At 49.1% G+C, this 14,393-nt stretch overlaps 1 protein-coding gene across 2 annotated transcripts in view; it reads left to right on the top strand.

Moving 5' to 3' along the window:
* SCPEP1 (serine carboxypeptidase 1) overlaps positions 1-13,760 on the top strand; it is a 38,454-nt gene extending 24,694 nt beyond the window's left edge. For both annotated transcript variants that reach the window (XM_082603562.1, XM_082603561.1), the window contains 6 exons: positions 869-997; positions 1,608-1,701; positions 2,485-2,598; positions 5,246-5,383; positions 6,379-6,542; positions 13,433-13,760. In XM_082603562.1, coding sequence (XP_082459688.1) covers positions 869-997; positions 1,608-1,701; positions 2,485-2,598; positions 5,246-5,383; positions 6,379-6,542; positions 13,433-13,495 — 702 coding nt within the window. In that variant the 3' untranslated portion in view covers positions 13,496-13,760. The remainder of the gene's footprint in view (positions 1-868; positions 998-1,607; positions 1,702-2,484; positions 2,599-5,245; positions 5,384-6,378; positions 6,543-13,432) is intronic.
* The last annotated feature ends 633 nt before the right edge of the window (positions 13,761-14,393 follow it).

Raw genomic sequence — 14,393 nt, 5'->3', positions numbered from 1 at the left:
CGGTCCCCTTTCTCCTTCCTGCCGCCTTCCTGTGGACGGTCCCCTTTCTCCTTCCTGCCGCTTTCCTGTGGACGGTCCCCTTTCTCCTTCCTGCCGCTTTCCTGTGGACGGTCCCCTTTCTCCTTCCTGCCGCTTTCCTGTGGACGGTCCCCTTTCTCCTTCCTGCCGCTTTCCTGTGGACGGTCCCCTTTCTCCTTCCTGCCGCTTTCCTGTGGACGGTCCCCTTTCTCCTTCCTGCCGCTTTCCTGTGGACGGTCCCCTTTCTCCTTCCTGCCGCTTTCCTGTGGACGGTCCCCTTTCTCCTTCCTGCCGCTTTCCTGTGGACGGTCCCCTTTCTCCTTCCTGCCGCCTTCCTGTGGACGGTCCCCTTTCTCCTTCCTGCCGCCTTCCTGTGGACGGTCCCCTTTCTCCTTCCTGCCGCCTTCCTGTGGACGGTCCCCTTTCTCCTTCCTGCCGCTTTCCTGTGGACGGTCCCCTTTCTCCTTCCTGCCGCTTTCCTGTGGACGGTCCCCTTTCTCCTTCCTGCCGCTTTCCTGTGGACGGTCCCCTTTCTCCTTCCTGCCGCTTTCCTGTGGACGGTCCCCTTTCTCCTTCCTGCCGCTTTCCTGTGGACGGTCCCCTTTCTCCTTCCTGCCTCTTTCCTGTGGACGGTCCCCTTTCTCCTTCCTGCCGCTTTCCTGTGGACGGTCCCCTTTCTCCTTCCTGCCGCTTTCCTGTGGACGGTCCCCTTTCTCCTTCCTGCCACTTTCCTGTGGACGGTCCCCTTTCTCCTTCCTGCCACTCTCTCTGTTACCCATCCCTGACTGGAGCAATGCCAGATTTGTGTCTCTCACAAAGTGGGCCTTTTAGTTCTTGCTTTGTGTTCCAGTCTCTTCTCGACGACCAAGGTCTGGTAGAGGTATCTCGGGTTGCAGAACAAGTCCTGGATGCCATAAATAAGAGATTCTACAAAGAGGCCACCGAGCTGTGGGGGAAAGCAGAAATGGTCATTGAACAGGTAAGAGGGGACACGCTCGGGGCCAGCCTGCTTGGCTTTTCCCCTTGGGTGAAGGGACCTTGGTTGGTGTTGTTAGGATTGGGATCTATCCTGAGACTGCCCACAAGTCGAGAAATGATGTCAAACTAAACGATAAATCTGACGAGTCTGAGCAAAGACAGGGTCAGAAAGCCACTCAGCCTGCAAGACTTGCCTGCCTCTTGACTGAAGGTATGGCTTCTATAAAAAAGAATATGCCCCACAGAGGCAAGTGTTTGGATCCTTGCCGAGCAGTGCTTTGGCCCCAGTGAGCCAGGAGGGAAGAATGCACGGGCTGAGGACTTGAGTATGTAGGACACTCTGTAGCTCGGTTTTCCCTGGTAATTAACACACAGGCCCTTGGTTTCCTCCTGCGGCATCGGAGCTCCACTCGGATGAGCTGCTCACTGTGCCAGGAGACTGGGCTGACACTGCTGGTCTCTGAGCCTTAAGGGCTACATTTCTTTCTGGTCTGAGCAAATGTACAGAGTTAAAGCTGTCCTCGGATAAGGTGGAGAGCCAGGTGCTGTTCTGTTTTGCAACTTTGATAATGAATAAATAAACAGCCAAATATATTTCTTCTGTATTTCAGAATACAGACGGGGTGAACTTCTATAACATCTTAACTAAGACGTCTCCCACGTCTACCGTGAAATCGAGTCTAGAATTCACCCAGAGCCACATAGGTGAGTGGACCTTGAATTTGCTACACCCTGTCTCAGCCTCCGTGTGAGAGAAAACCAATTTTTTAAAAAGCTTTATTGATACATAATTTACATACCATAAAATTCACCCATTTTAAGTGTGTAATTCCATGGTTTTTAGTTTATTTACAGAGTTGTGCACTCATCACCACAATCCAGTTTTAGAACATTTCCGTCACCCCAGAAAGATCCCACATGTCTGTCTGCAGTCAATTTCTGTTCCCACTCCCAGCCCCAGGGAACCACTAATCTGCTTTCTGTCTCTCTACATTTGCCATTTCAGGACATTTCACATAGATGGAGTCATGCACTAGATAGTCTGTTGCATCCGGCCTCTTGCACTTAGATAGTGTTTTGAAGTTTGGAAACCAGCTTCTGCACATTGAATTACGATGTCCGTTCTCCTAAAGGCTGGATTGAGTTGTCTTCCCTGCGGGTGCTGAATGCCTGGTATCCTCCCGCCATGTAGAAGCTGCAGGAGGCCTCTAGATTCCACTCAGCTGATTGCCTTTGGCCGTGCTGGATAATCTCAGTGGCCCCAAGTACATAAAATGCAGCAATCAAAACCAATAGAGCATCTCCACTTCGAACATGTTCCTGACTCCCCCCGCCCCCCCCCCACCATCTGGGGGGAATCAGGGGGACGCTTTTCTTTTTCCAGGTGCAGGCCTCCCTCTTACACACAGCATCCCCGGCAGCTTAGAAAAGAGGTTCTCTTGGTCTTATTTCCAGTCCTTTGACTCACCGTGTACCAGTTTGTTTTAGTTCATCTTTTCCAGCGTCACGTGACACACTTACAGCAGGATGCCTTAAGTCAGCTCATGAATGGTCCCATCAGAAAGAAGCTCAAAATTATTCCTGAAGATTGCTCCTGGGGAGGTAACTTGTGTGACCTAATTAAAGCGTCTTTTGTAGAGCTGGGGGGTGAAAAAGGTGGAAATTCAAAGGCCTTAATCTGTTGAATGGGTTTTGGTAGTGGCAATAGCGTGTTGCAGGTAGAACAGTATCGACATTGATAGATGAGCAAACATAGAAAGACAGTAAATAACATGCCAAAATGGTTCAAAATCGGGTGTTGTTAAGGGAAGTGGGTGGGGAGAGAAATGAAGCGACTTTTTATAAGTGGAAGCCAGGAGTGAGTACATGGGAATCATCACACCCTCCTCTTTACTTTCGTATCAGTGTGAGGTTTTCCATAATAAAAAATTGAGATTAAAAAAGCCTTGCCCAGGGCTTCCCTGGTGGCGCAGTGGTTGAGAGTCCACCTGCCGATGCAGGGGACATGGGTGCGTGCCCCGGTCCGGGAAGATCCCACATGTCGAGTAGCGGCTGGGCCCGTGAGCCATGGCCGCTGAGCCTGCGCGTCCGGAGCCTGTGCTCCGCAACGGAAGAGGCCACGATGGTGAGAGGCCCGCGTACCGCAAAAAAAAAAAAAGAAAAAGCCACGCCCAAGGCCACAGTTGGTTGTGGGTGAGACTTCCAGACAAAGGTCCTTTCAGACAGGGTTTGAGAAGCTCTCTCTGGCTGGCCTCTGCAAGCATCCTGATGTGGATGTGGCCTGGCATCTATTGCATTCTGGTCTGAAGGTCATAGTGGGGAAATACTGGGGTCCTCAGGGACCGAGACCGGGTAGAAATCTAGCATAAGTTCCTGCTCAGTCTTATAGGGAAGCCACGAGTAAGTGGGGCTCCCAGACTCCTGGAGGGGAAACACTCAAGCTGAGGAGGGTTTTGTTCATGTCTAAGAGACCCCAAAGCTATGCCTCTGTTAAGGCAGAACGTTGACCGCGGCGGAGAGGCTGGGACTTGGCTCTGGCCCTGGCTTCTTCAGGGGACACGGCCGTCCTCCCAACACGCAGTCAACAGAGGACTCGTCCTAGACCTAGTGTCTTCATTTCCCCCTCACCCCTTAGAGTTTTCTAGAAATGAGGGAAAAGTTAGCTCAAACAAAAGAATGTGGTGTCAGAGCTTTAAGGGGTACAGACACCCATGGGAGGTTGGATGCTGAGGAGGAGATGTGAGCGCCCCCAGGAGGCCAGGTGAAGGTCAAGCTCACAAGAGCACGTCTTTTCAGCTCAACCCCCTCATCTTACCTTCATGACAGTGTTGTCCAGCCCCAGCTTCTCTCGTTATAGGGACCCTCCCTCCCTGCCCAGTGTGGCTGGATGGGCGAGCCGACTACACCTTTGCCGATGAAAACTGATAAGAGCAAAGTCTCCCTGGCTCCGGGTGTGCCTGTGTGTGGGTCTGGAAAAGACAGACTGTCCTTTCCGGGTACCCTCAGTGTCCCAAGTCCAGTTTGTAGTTAAGGCCTACATACTTCAGAGTCAGCCAGGCCTGCGTTCTGGTCCCAGCTTGCCACTGGCTGTTTCGCCCGGGGCATGTTGCTCAGCCTCTCTGAGCCTTATTTTCCTTAGCCGTTGCACAGGCTAAAGAACCTAACCTCGCAGGGTTGGTGAAGGAAGGAGGCAATGGGATGTTGCTTGCAGGGTGCTTACTTAGCACAGTGACTGGAAACTAAAAATCAGTGATGGCTGCTGCCGCTGCTCAGTACGATGGCGGTGATGGTCAGGGATCCAGCATGAAGGCTGTGCGGACCGCCTCCTCTCTTGCCTGGGGCTACTCATCCATGTGACTTCACCAAGGGCCAGCTCCGAATTGGTTTAGGACTGATTTGTTGATTACTAAGGTAGCCCTACTGGTTCAGAGCTTAAAACTTGGCCCTGAAAAAGCAAAAACAAAGCAAAACAAAAAAACCTTGTCCCTGGTGTTACTCAGCAAAGGAAGAAAACTAATGCTGGCCCCAAATCAGTTTGTCCCCTGAGAGGACCAGCCCAATGGGTATTTTCTTTTTTTTTTTTTAATATATTTTTAATTTTTTGGCTGCATTGGGTTTTCGTTGCTGCGCGCGAGCTGTCTCTAGTTGTGGAGAGTGGAGGCTACTCTTTGTTACGGCGCGTGGGCTTCTCATTGTGGTGGCTTCTTTTGTTGTGAAGCACGGGCTCTAGGCACGTGGGCTTCAGTCGTTGCGGCATGTGGGCTCAGTAGTTGTGGCTTGCGGGCTCTAGAGCGCAGGCTTAGTAGTTGTGGCACACAGGCTTAGTTGATCCGCGGCATGTGTGATCTTCCCGAACCAGGGATCGAACCCATGTCCCCTGTGTTGGCAGGCGGATTCTTAACCACTGCACCACCAGGGAACTCCCTCAAAGGGTATTTTCTAAACCTCCCTGTTTCCTTGGGTGTTAGCTTTCTCTGGATTTCCATCCCTCATGACAAGTGGCATCTGCTGTCATCACAAGCACCTGGATGAATAGACACGTGTGCTGTTTGGGCTCGCCTTCTACACGGCCAGCTTGGGGCACAGATTTCTGGGCCAGCTGGTCCCTGTTGGCAAAGCAGCTGTGTATTCAGTCTTTGTTAGGGGCTGCACGGTGGTCACTTTTGGGTGCTGGATGCTCTGGGCTGAAAGGTGCCTCTTGTTCTGGCAGGTTCCAAGCTGCTACCTCTTTCTCCTTCCCCTTGTACAGGCCAGGCTGCCAGCGTCTTCCTGAACATGGAGGGGGACTTCATGAAGCCAGTCATCAGCATTGTGGACAAGCTGCTGGAAGCCGGGGTCAACGTGACTGTGTATAATGGACAGCTTGACCTCATCGTGGACACCATAGGTAGGAACCACTCGGAGGCAGTGTCATGGGTTGAGCTGGAAGGGAACTGGCCTCTTGGGGGACTGTTGACATTGAAATGGCAGGAGGAAGGCCATTTCCTGTTACATGCATCCACCCCTGACCTTGACTCTTTGAAGAGGGTAGGGCTGCCCAAGGTTGTGACCTCTCAGAGAAGCCTGGCCTGTCCAGCTTTTGAGGCCTTAGGTATGATTATAGAAAAGGATAATACCTACGCCCACCTCGAAATTTAAAAAGAAGACATTTCCCTAGCCACTGGACAGAGGCACCATTTAACTGAGGGAAAACCTCATTTTTGTGCAGTGTCACAGGGGATGGTAAGCACTGCAGCATGAATCAAGACAGCCCTGCTGACCCTGTAAAGATGAGGACCCAGGGGAAATGGTCTTGGTGGGGTCCCTCCCGCACTGGCTGCCACCTGTGCCCACCTCTGGTTTCAGGGAGGGCCAGGGAGAAGCTCAGGCAGGTTCTCAGAACTGGCAGATAAATCGAGGCACATGGTCTGGCGGGTGTGAGCGTTCCTCAAAGTCAGCAGGATTGAATATTTTTGCGACTTGGGAGCCTCTGAGGACGATTTGAAAAGGTTCTGTGTTTCTTCCATGACCTTCCCGATGTGATCCACCATCTCCTTACCCTGAGGCTTCTCCGTCCTCCTGACAGTGCTGTCCACCTCCAGAGGTCCCCGATTTCCTTCCTATAGAGCGTAGGGCAGTGGGAGGGCCAGGGGCAAAAAGTAATCACAGCTGTTAGGTTTCTCCCAGGCAGCCTGGCTGTGGCTGGGACACCCAGTGCTACAAACGTGGAGTCCCAGGCCCTGCCCAGACCTACTGCATCGGAATGTGCATTTTAACAAGATCCCAAAGTGAGTTGTATATACATCCCAGCTTGCAGATTCCATGCCGAATCATGGGACCCAGATTTTGGTTTCTCCTCCACTCAGCTCTTAACGCTGGGCCCTTCCTCACCCCCCTCGCCAGGTCAGGAGGCCTGGATGCGAAAACTGAAGTGGGCAGAGCTGCCCAAATTCAGTCAGCTGAAGTGGAAGCCCCTGCACAGTGACCCTAAGACTTCAGAAACGTCTGCTTTTGTCAAGTCCCACAAGAACCTGGCTTTCTACTGGATTCTCAGAGCTGGACACATGGTGAGAGAGGGTCAGCGTTTGTTCCAGATTTGCCGCTCGAGTTGGGGGTGGAGGAACCACACGCACTGGTCTCATAAGTGCGTTGGGTTTGGGGGTGTTTGGGGGTTGCTAATGAAACTCTATTTGTGCTTCATTGAAACAGTAAATCCTCCTGAGAGACGTACGCTGGGTTCGCTATCCTCTGCTCTTTAGGTTAAATGAGTTGAATGTTACTTTCCTCTGGACAGTTTGTCCTGAAGGAACTTGTCCCGAGGGAGGGAGGGAGGGAGAAATTGTCTTTCCTTGACATTTTCAGGGAGTGAAATCAGAGCTCGGTGGTCTGTAAGGCTGAGCACAGTGCAGAGTACAAGTGTCTGTGAGGAGCGGTGGCTCTGGAACCTCAATTCAGAAGAGGCTTCACCTGCAGAGACGGGCACTAAGGCTGCAGCACTCTTGCACTTGCCTAGCGAACACGGTGTTTTCCCTTAGGCTGTAGGTGGACTGAGTAGCTTTCCCTGGGCTGAGGGAGATTATGGAGGAATGGATCCACTATGCAAGCACATGCACACACACACAGACTACCTGCAAAGGAGCCAAAGGCAGGAATGCCCAGGAAGCAGAAGGGGCCCAGGTGTTTCCCTCATGGTTATGCTTTGGTCCAGCCATTTAAATGCAGGCTCTCCTTTCGTCCCAGATGGCAGTTTCCTGGAGGAGATCTGTGGGAGAGATGGTAAGGCTTGGCGCCATTGTGCTAAGACAGAATCTCCACAGAGAAGGGCTGAGGGACAGCTGTCTGGCTAGAAAGGAGGGCATAAGGACCTGGCTGTAAAGCTTCATCTGCACAGTGAGCACATCATAGAGCATTCACTTGGACCGCCAAGGAAATGCTGAGGGACTTGGGGGTTACCAATAGTGGTTCTCAGCTGGGGTCAGTTTTGCCCCAAGGGGACTTCAGGGATGTCTGGAGACATTTGGGGTTGTCACAGCTTGGGGAAGGTTGCTACTGCTTTGTGGTGGGCAGAGGCCATGGATCCTGGTAAACATCCTGTTGCACACAGGCCCACCCCCGGCCACAGAGAATTGTGCTGCACAAAACGTTAGTTGTGTCAAGGTTGAGAAACCCTGATCCAGAGGAAAGTGGGAGCTTGGGTATATGGTATACTTGTTCTCACAGTATTTATTAGGTATCTTGACCATGGATAACTTATCCTCAACCTCTCTGACCCCTAGTCTTCCTTTTTTTATATATATATATACATTTATTTATTTCATTTATTTATTTTTGGCTGTGTTGGGTCTTTGTTGCTGCGCACAGGCTTTCTCTAGTTGCGGTGAGGGGGGCTATTCTTCGTTGCTGTGTGCAGGCTTCTCACTACAGTGGCTTCTCTTGTTGCGGAGCACAGGCTCTAGGCGCTCAGGCTTCAGTAGTTGTGGCATGTGGGCTCAGTAGTTGTGGCTCGTGGGCTCTAGAGCACAGGCTCAGTAGTTGTAGCGCACTGGTTTAGTTGCTCCGTGGCGTGTGGGATCTACCCAAACCAGGGATCGAACCCATGTCCCTTGCATGGGCAGGCGAACTCTCAACCACTGCGCCACCAGGAAAGCCCTTCCCTTACTCTTCTCTTAAGAACCTCCCAGAGAGAGACAGGGGAAGATGGCGGAAGAGTAGGACGTGGAGATCACCTTCCTCTCCACAAATGCATCAGAAATACATCTACACGTGGAACAACCCCTACAGAACACCTACTGAACGCTGGCAGAAGACCTCAGACCTCCCAAAAAGCAAGAAACTCCCCACATACCTGGGTAGGGCAAAAGAAAAAAGAAAAAACGGAGACAAAAGAATAGGGATGGGACCTGCACCAGTGGGAGGGAGCTGTGAAGAAGGAAAGGTTTCCACACACTAGAAGCCCCTTCGCGGGTGGAGACTGCGGGTGGCAGAGGGGGGAAGAAGCTTCAGAGCCACGGAGGAGAGCGCAGCAACAGGGGTGGGGAGGGCAAAGCAGAGAGATTCCCGCACAGAGGATCGGTGCCGACCGGCACTCACCAGCCCGAGAGGCTTGTCTGCTCACCTGCCGGGGCGGGCAGGGGCTGGGAGCTGAGGCTCGGGCTTCAGAGGTCGGAGCGCAGGGAGAGGACTGGGGTTGGCGGCGTAAACACAGCCTGAAGGGGTTAGTGTGCCACAGCTAGCCCGGAGGGAGTCTGGGAGAAAGTCTGGAGCTGCCGAAGAGACAAGAGACTTGCCTCTTTGTTTCTTGGTGCGCGAGGAGAGGGGATTAAGAGCGCTGCTTGAAGGAGATGGGCGTGAGCCACGGCTAACAACGCGGACCCCAGAGATGGGCATGAGACGCTAAGGCTGCTGCTGCCGCCACCAAGAAGCCTGTGTGTGAGCGCAGGTCACTCTCCACACCTCCCCTCCCAGAAGCCTGTGCAGCCAGCCACTGCCAGGGTCCCGGGATCCCGGGACAACTTCCACAGGAGAACGCATGGCGCGCCTCAGGCTGGTGAGCCAGAGCCCCCAAATCAGCTGCTCCTTTAACCCCGTCCTGTCTGAGCGAAGAACAGATGCCCTCAGGTGACCTACACGCAGAGGCGGGACGAAATCCAAAGCTGAACCCCAGGAGCTGTGTGAACAAAGAAGAGAAAGGGAAATTTCTCCCAGCAGCCTCAGAAGCAGTGGATTAAAGCTCCACAATCAACTTGATGTACCCTGCATCTGTGGAATACCTGAAAAGACAACGAATCATCCCAAATTGAGAAGGAGGACTTTGGGAGCAAGATAGATTTTTTTTTCCCCTTTTCCTCTTTTGGTAAGTGTGTATGTGTATGCTTCTGTGTGACATTTTGTCTGTATAGCTTTGCTTTCACCATTTGTCCTAGGGTTCTGTCTGTCCGTTTTTTGTTTTGATCTGTTTTACTTTTCAAAATTTTTTCCTTAATAATTATTTTATTTTATCTTACTTTATTTTATTTTATCACCTTTCTTTCTTTTTCTTTCTTTCTTTCTTTCTTTCTTTCTTTCTTTCTTTCTTTCTTTCTTTTCTTTTCTTTTCTTTTCTTTCCTTTCCTTTTCTTTTCTTTTCTTTCTTCTTTTCTCCCTTTTATTCTGAGCTGTGTGGAGGACAGTCTCTTGGTGCTCCAGCCAGGCGTCAGGGCTGTGCCACTGAGGTGGGAGAGCCAAGTTCAGGACACTGGTCCACAAGAGACCTCCCAGCTCCATGTAATATCAAACAGCGAAAATCTCCCAGAGATCTCCATCTCAATGCCAAGACCCAGCTTCACTCAACGACCAGCAAGCTACAGTGCTGGACACCCTATGCCAAACAACTACCAAGACAGGAACACAGCCCCATCCTTAGCAGAGAGGCTGCCTAAAATCATAATAAGGCCACAGACATCCCAAAACACACCACCAGACGTGGACCTGCCCACCAGAAAGACAAGATCCAGCCTCATCCACCAGAGCACAGGCACTAGTCCCCTCCACCAGGAAACCTACACAACCCACTGAACCAACCTTAGCCACTGGGGACAGACACCAAAAACAACAGGAACTACGAACCTGCAGCCTGCGAAAAGGAGACCCCAAACACAGTAAGATAAGCAAAGTGAAAAGACAGAAAAACACACAGCAGATGAAGGAGCAAGGTAAAAACCCACCACACCTAACAAATGAAGAAGAAATAAACAGTCTACCTGAAAAAGAATTCAGAATAATGATAGTAAAGATGATGCAAAATCTTGGAAATAGAATAGACAAAATGCAAGAAACATTTAACAAGGACCTAGAACTAAAGATGAAACAAGCAATGATGAACAACACAATAAATGAAATTAAAAATATTCTAGAAGGGATCAATAGGAGAATAACTGAGGCAGAAGAACGGATAAGTGACCTGGAAGATAAAATAATGGAAATAACTGCTGCAGAGCAGAATAAAGAAAAAAGAATGAAAATAACTGAGGACAGTCTCAGAGACCTCTGGGACAACATTAAATGCACCAACATTCGAATTATAGGGGTCCCAGGAGAAGAACAGAAAAAGAAAGGGATTGAGAAAATATTTGAAGAGATTATAGTTGAAAACTTCCCTAATATGGGAAAGGAAATAGTTAATCAAGTCCAGGAAGCACAGAGTCCCATACAGGATAAATCCAAGGAGAAACATGCCAAGACACATATTAATCAAACTATCAAAAATTAAATACAAAGAAAACATATTAAAAGCAGCAAGGGAAAAACAACAAATAACACACAAGGGAATCCCCATAAGGTTAACAGCTGATCTTTCAGCAGAAACTCTGCAAGCCAGAAGGGAGTGGCAGGACATATTTAAAGTGAAGAAGGAGAAAAACCTACAACCAAGATTACTCTACCCAGCAAGGATCTCATTCAGATTTGATGGAGAAATTAAAACCTTCACAGACAAGCAAAAGCTAAGAGTTCAGGACCACAAAACCAGCTTTACAACAAATGCTAAAGGAACTTCTCTAGGCAAGAAACACAAAAGAAGGAAAAGACCTACAATAAAATACCCAAAACAATTAAGAAAATGGTAATAGGAACATACATATCGATAATTACCTTAAATGTAAATGGATTAAATGCTCCCACCAAAAGACACAGACTGGCTGAATGGATACAAAAACAAGACCCATATATATGCTGTCTACAAGAGACCCACTTCAGACCTAGGGACACATACAGACTGAAAGTGAGGGTATGGGAAAAGATATTCCATGCAAATGGAAATCAGAAGAAAACTGCAGCAGCAATTCTCATATCAGACAAAATAGACTTTAAAATAAAGACTATTACAAGAGACAAAGAAGGACACTACATAATGATCAAGGGATTGATCCAAGAAGAAGATATAACAATTGTAAATATTTATGCACCCAACATAGGAGCACCTCAATACATAAGGCAATTAATAACAGCCATAAAATGGAAAATCGACAGTAACACAATCATAGTAGGGGACTTTTAACACCCCACTTTCACCAATGGACAGATCATCCAAAATGGAAATAAATAAGGAAACACAAGCTTTAAATGATACATTAAACAAGATGGACTTAATTGATATTTATAGGACATTCCATCCAAAAACAAGAGAATACACATTTTTCTCAAGTGCTCATGGAACATTCTGCAGGATAGATCATATCTTGGGTCACAAATCTAGCCTTGGTAAATTTAAGAAAATTGAAATTGTATCAAGTATCTTTTCCGACCACAATGCTATGAGACTAGATATCAATTGCAGGAAAAGATATGTAAAAAATACAAACACATGGAGGCTAAACAATACACTACTTAATAACGAAGTGACCACTGAAGAAATCAAAGAGGAAATCAAAAAATACCTAGAAACAAATGACAATGGAGACACGACAACCCAAAACCTATGGGATGCAGCAAAAGCAGTTCTAAGAGGGAAGTTTATAGCAATACAATCCTACCTTAAGAAACAGGAAAGGGCTGCCCTGGTGGCGCAGTGGTTGAGAGTCCACCTGCCAATGCAGGGGACACGGGTTCATGCCCCGGTCCGGGAGGATCCCACATGCCAAAGAGCGGCTGGGCCTGTGAGCCATGGCCACTGGGCCTGCGCGTCCAGAGCCTGTGCTCCGCAACAGGAGAGGCCACAACAGTGAGAGGCCCGCATAACACAAAAAAAAAGAAAGAAAAAAGAAACAGTAAGGGAGTGGTAGCCCACTCTTTTAATAAACTTGATCCATAGAGACAGTGGACAAGGCAGCAGGACACAGTGTTAAGAAGGCATTTTTGTCATGGCTCTGAGTACCTTCGGTGTTGACTGGGCAAAGGCAGTAGGAGGTCTTAGAGCACAGCACTATTCCAAGAAAGGGTCTCTGCGGAGTCAGAGAGGAGAGGGAGGCAGGAGGAACCAGCTGTGGGCTGTCACTGGTGTGAGGAGTTCAGGCCCGTTTCCTTTTGGTTTGTCACCCATAGAACAAGGCATCAGTTGGGGGCAGCCTTAAAATAGCTGTTGGAGACTGTTATTAAATCATCCCCCAACCACTTCCTCTTTAGTTGATTAAGTGTCGTTTTGGCCTACCCCACCGTGCCTGTGCCTCCTGGGGACCAAGCCTGGCAGGAGAGTCGGGGGCAGGAGTGTGAGAGAATCGTGGAGCCGCAGAAGTTCAGAACTTGGAGCCAGCTACTCCACCGCCGTCTTTGTGGAGGGGAAACTGAGGCCTCTGCCCCTCCCCCTTTTGATGGTGTGTGGGAAGGAGGTGTTTTACAAGACTTATTTGAAAGATCTTACAGGAAAACAAAAAGTTGAATAACTGTGTAAAAGCAGGGGTGCCCCAAACAAAGGGTCTTGTTGGTTTACAGATTTGCTGTTAGTTTCCCTTCCACTCTGGGACCCTTCCTACACAGAGAGTCCTTTAAAATGTTTACAATCTTCCCTCTTCCTTGAACAGGCTGGATCCTAGTAACATAAGCACAGCCCTTATAAAGACATCAACAGGGACTTCCCTGGTGGTCCAGGGGTTAAGACTCCGAGCTACCACTGCAGGGGGTGAGGGTTCCATCCCTGGTTGGGGAACTAAGATTCTGCATGTGGTGTGGCCACAAAAAAATGAAAGAAAGAAAGAAAGAAATCAACAGGTCAGCCCCAGTGGAATAGGAGATTCCTTCCTAAATGCTGGCTTCTGTAGACCCCTGCAGCCCAGCAGGCGGGGGCCCAGAAGAGGATTTGTCCAGCGTAGGGTCATTTCACAGAAGGGACGCTCTTCTAAGGAATGGCACCCAGGTGCAGCTGTCCTCCCAGGTTGCTGTCACAGAGCTGGCCCCCTTCCTGGGAGCAGCGTCTCGGGATGCCGGCCCTGACCCCAGCCCCAGACATGGAACCAGGAGTGCTCACGGAGATACTGCTTGCTTCCAGGTTCCTTCCGACCAAGGGGACGTGGCTCTGCAGATGATGAGGCTGGTGACTCAGCAAGAATAGGATGGCCTGGGCTGGAGGTGAGCTGCTTGGCCTTGGGGTACAGAGGCCGAAGCAAAGCACCCGGAAGGTGTAGGAACCACTCTTCTCCCTTCGAATCCGACTCGGGGGGAGAACCTCACTTGGGCTGTGATTGTGAAGGGTCCCATCAGCTCTGACAGAGAACAAAATCATTGCCTCTGTGAAAACTTGGAAATCATTTCTGCTTCTGAAAATTAAGTTTTAAAAAAATGGATTTGTTTTCATCAAAATAAAGGGTTGAAATAGATTGACATTTTCTTATTACAAAAGCAAATTATGTGATTTATAGAAAAAACAGGAAATACAGGCAAACATAGAACAAAATGAACACTCATATACTCCCTTCCCAGGGATAAGCACTGTTACCACTTAAGTGTTTATCCTTGCAAATCTTTTTTTGCTATATATATATTTTTTTTTTTTTTTTTACAAAAAACGCAGTCATTGCTATGTTATTTCACAGTCTACTTTGTTCACACATCAGTATGTTGTCTGCTGAGCATTCCATCATATGGATGTACCATAATTTACCTACCAAATGCCCAGTTGTTTCCCATAAGCAGTGTCTAGTTTGTTGCTTTTATAAACGGTGCTCTGGTGATTTATCCTGTTAGTCACATTTTTACACACATCCTTATCATTTTCTTACAATAATTTCCTAAAAGCATACTTGTTCAGTCAAAAAATTGTAACATTTCTTTAAAATTAAAATGATGAGTTCGGGGGCTTCCCTGGTGGTGCAGTGGTTGAGAGTCCGCCTGCCGATGCAGGGGACACAGGTTCGTGCCCCAGTCCGGGAAGATCCCACATGCCGCGGAGCGGCTGGGCCCGTAAGTCATGGTGGCTGAGCCTGCGCGTCCGGAGCCTGTGCTCCGCAACG

The sequence above is a fragment of the Mesoplodon mirus genome, assembly GCF_964341445.2.
Source record: "Mesoplodon mirus genome assembly, chromosome: 18".
Classification (NCBI taxonomy): Eukaryota; Metazoa; Chordata; class Mammalia; order Artiodactyla; family Ziphiidae; genus Mesoplodon; species Mesoplodon mirus.
Note: the sequence above shows the minus strand (reverse complement) of the source record. Positions and strands in the feature narration are given on the sequence as shown.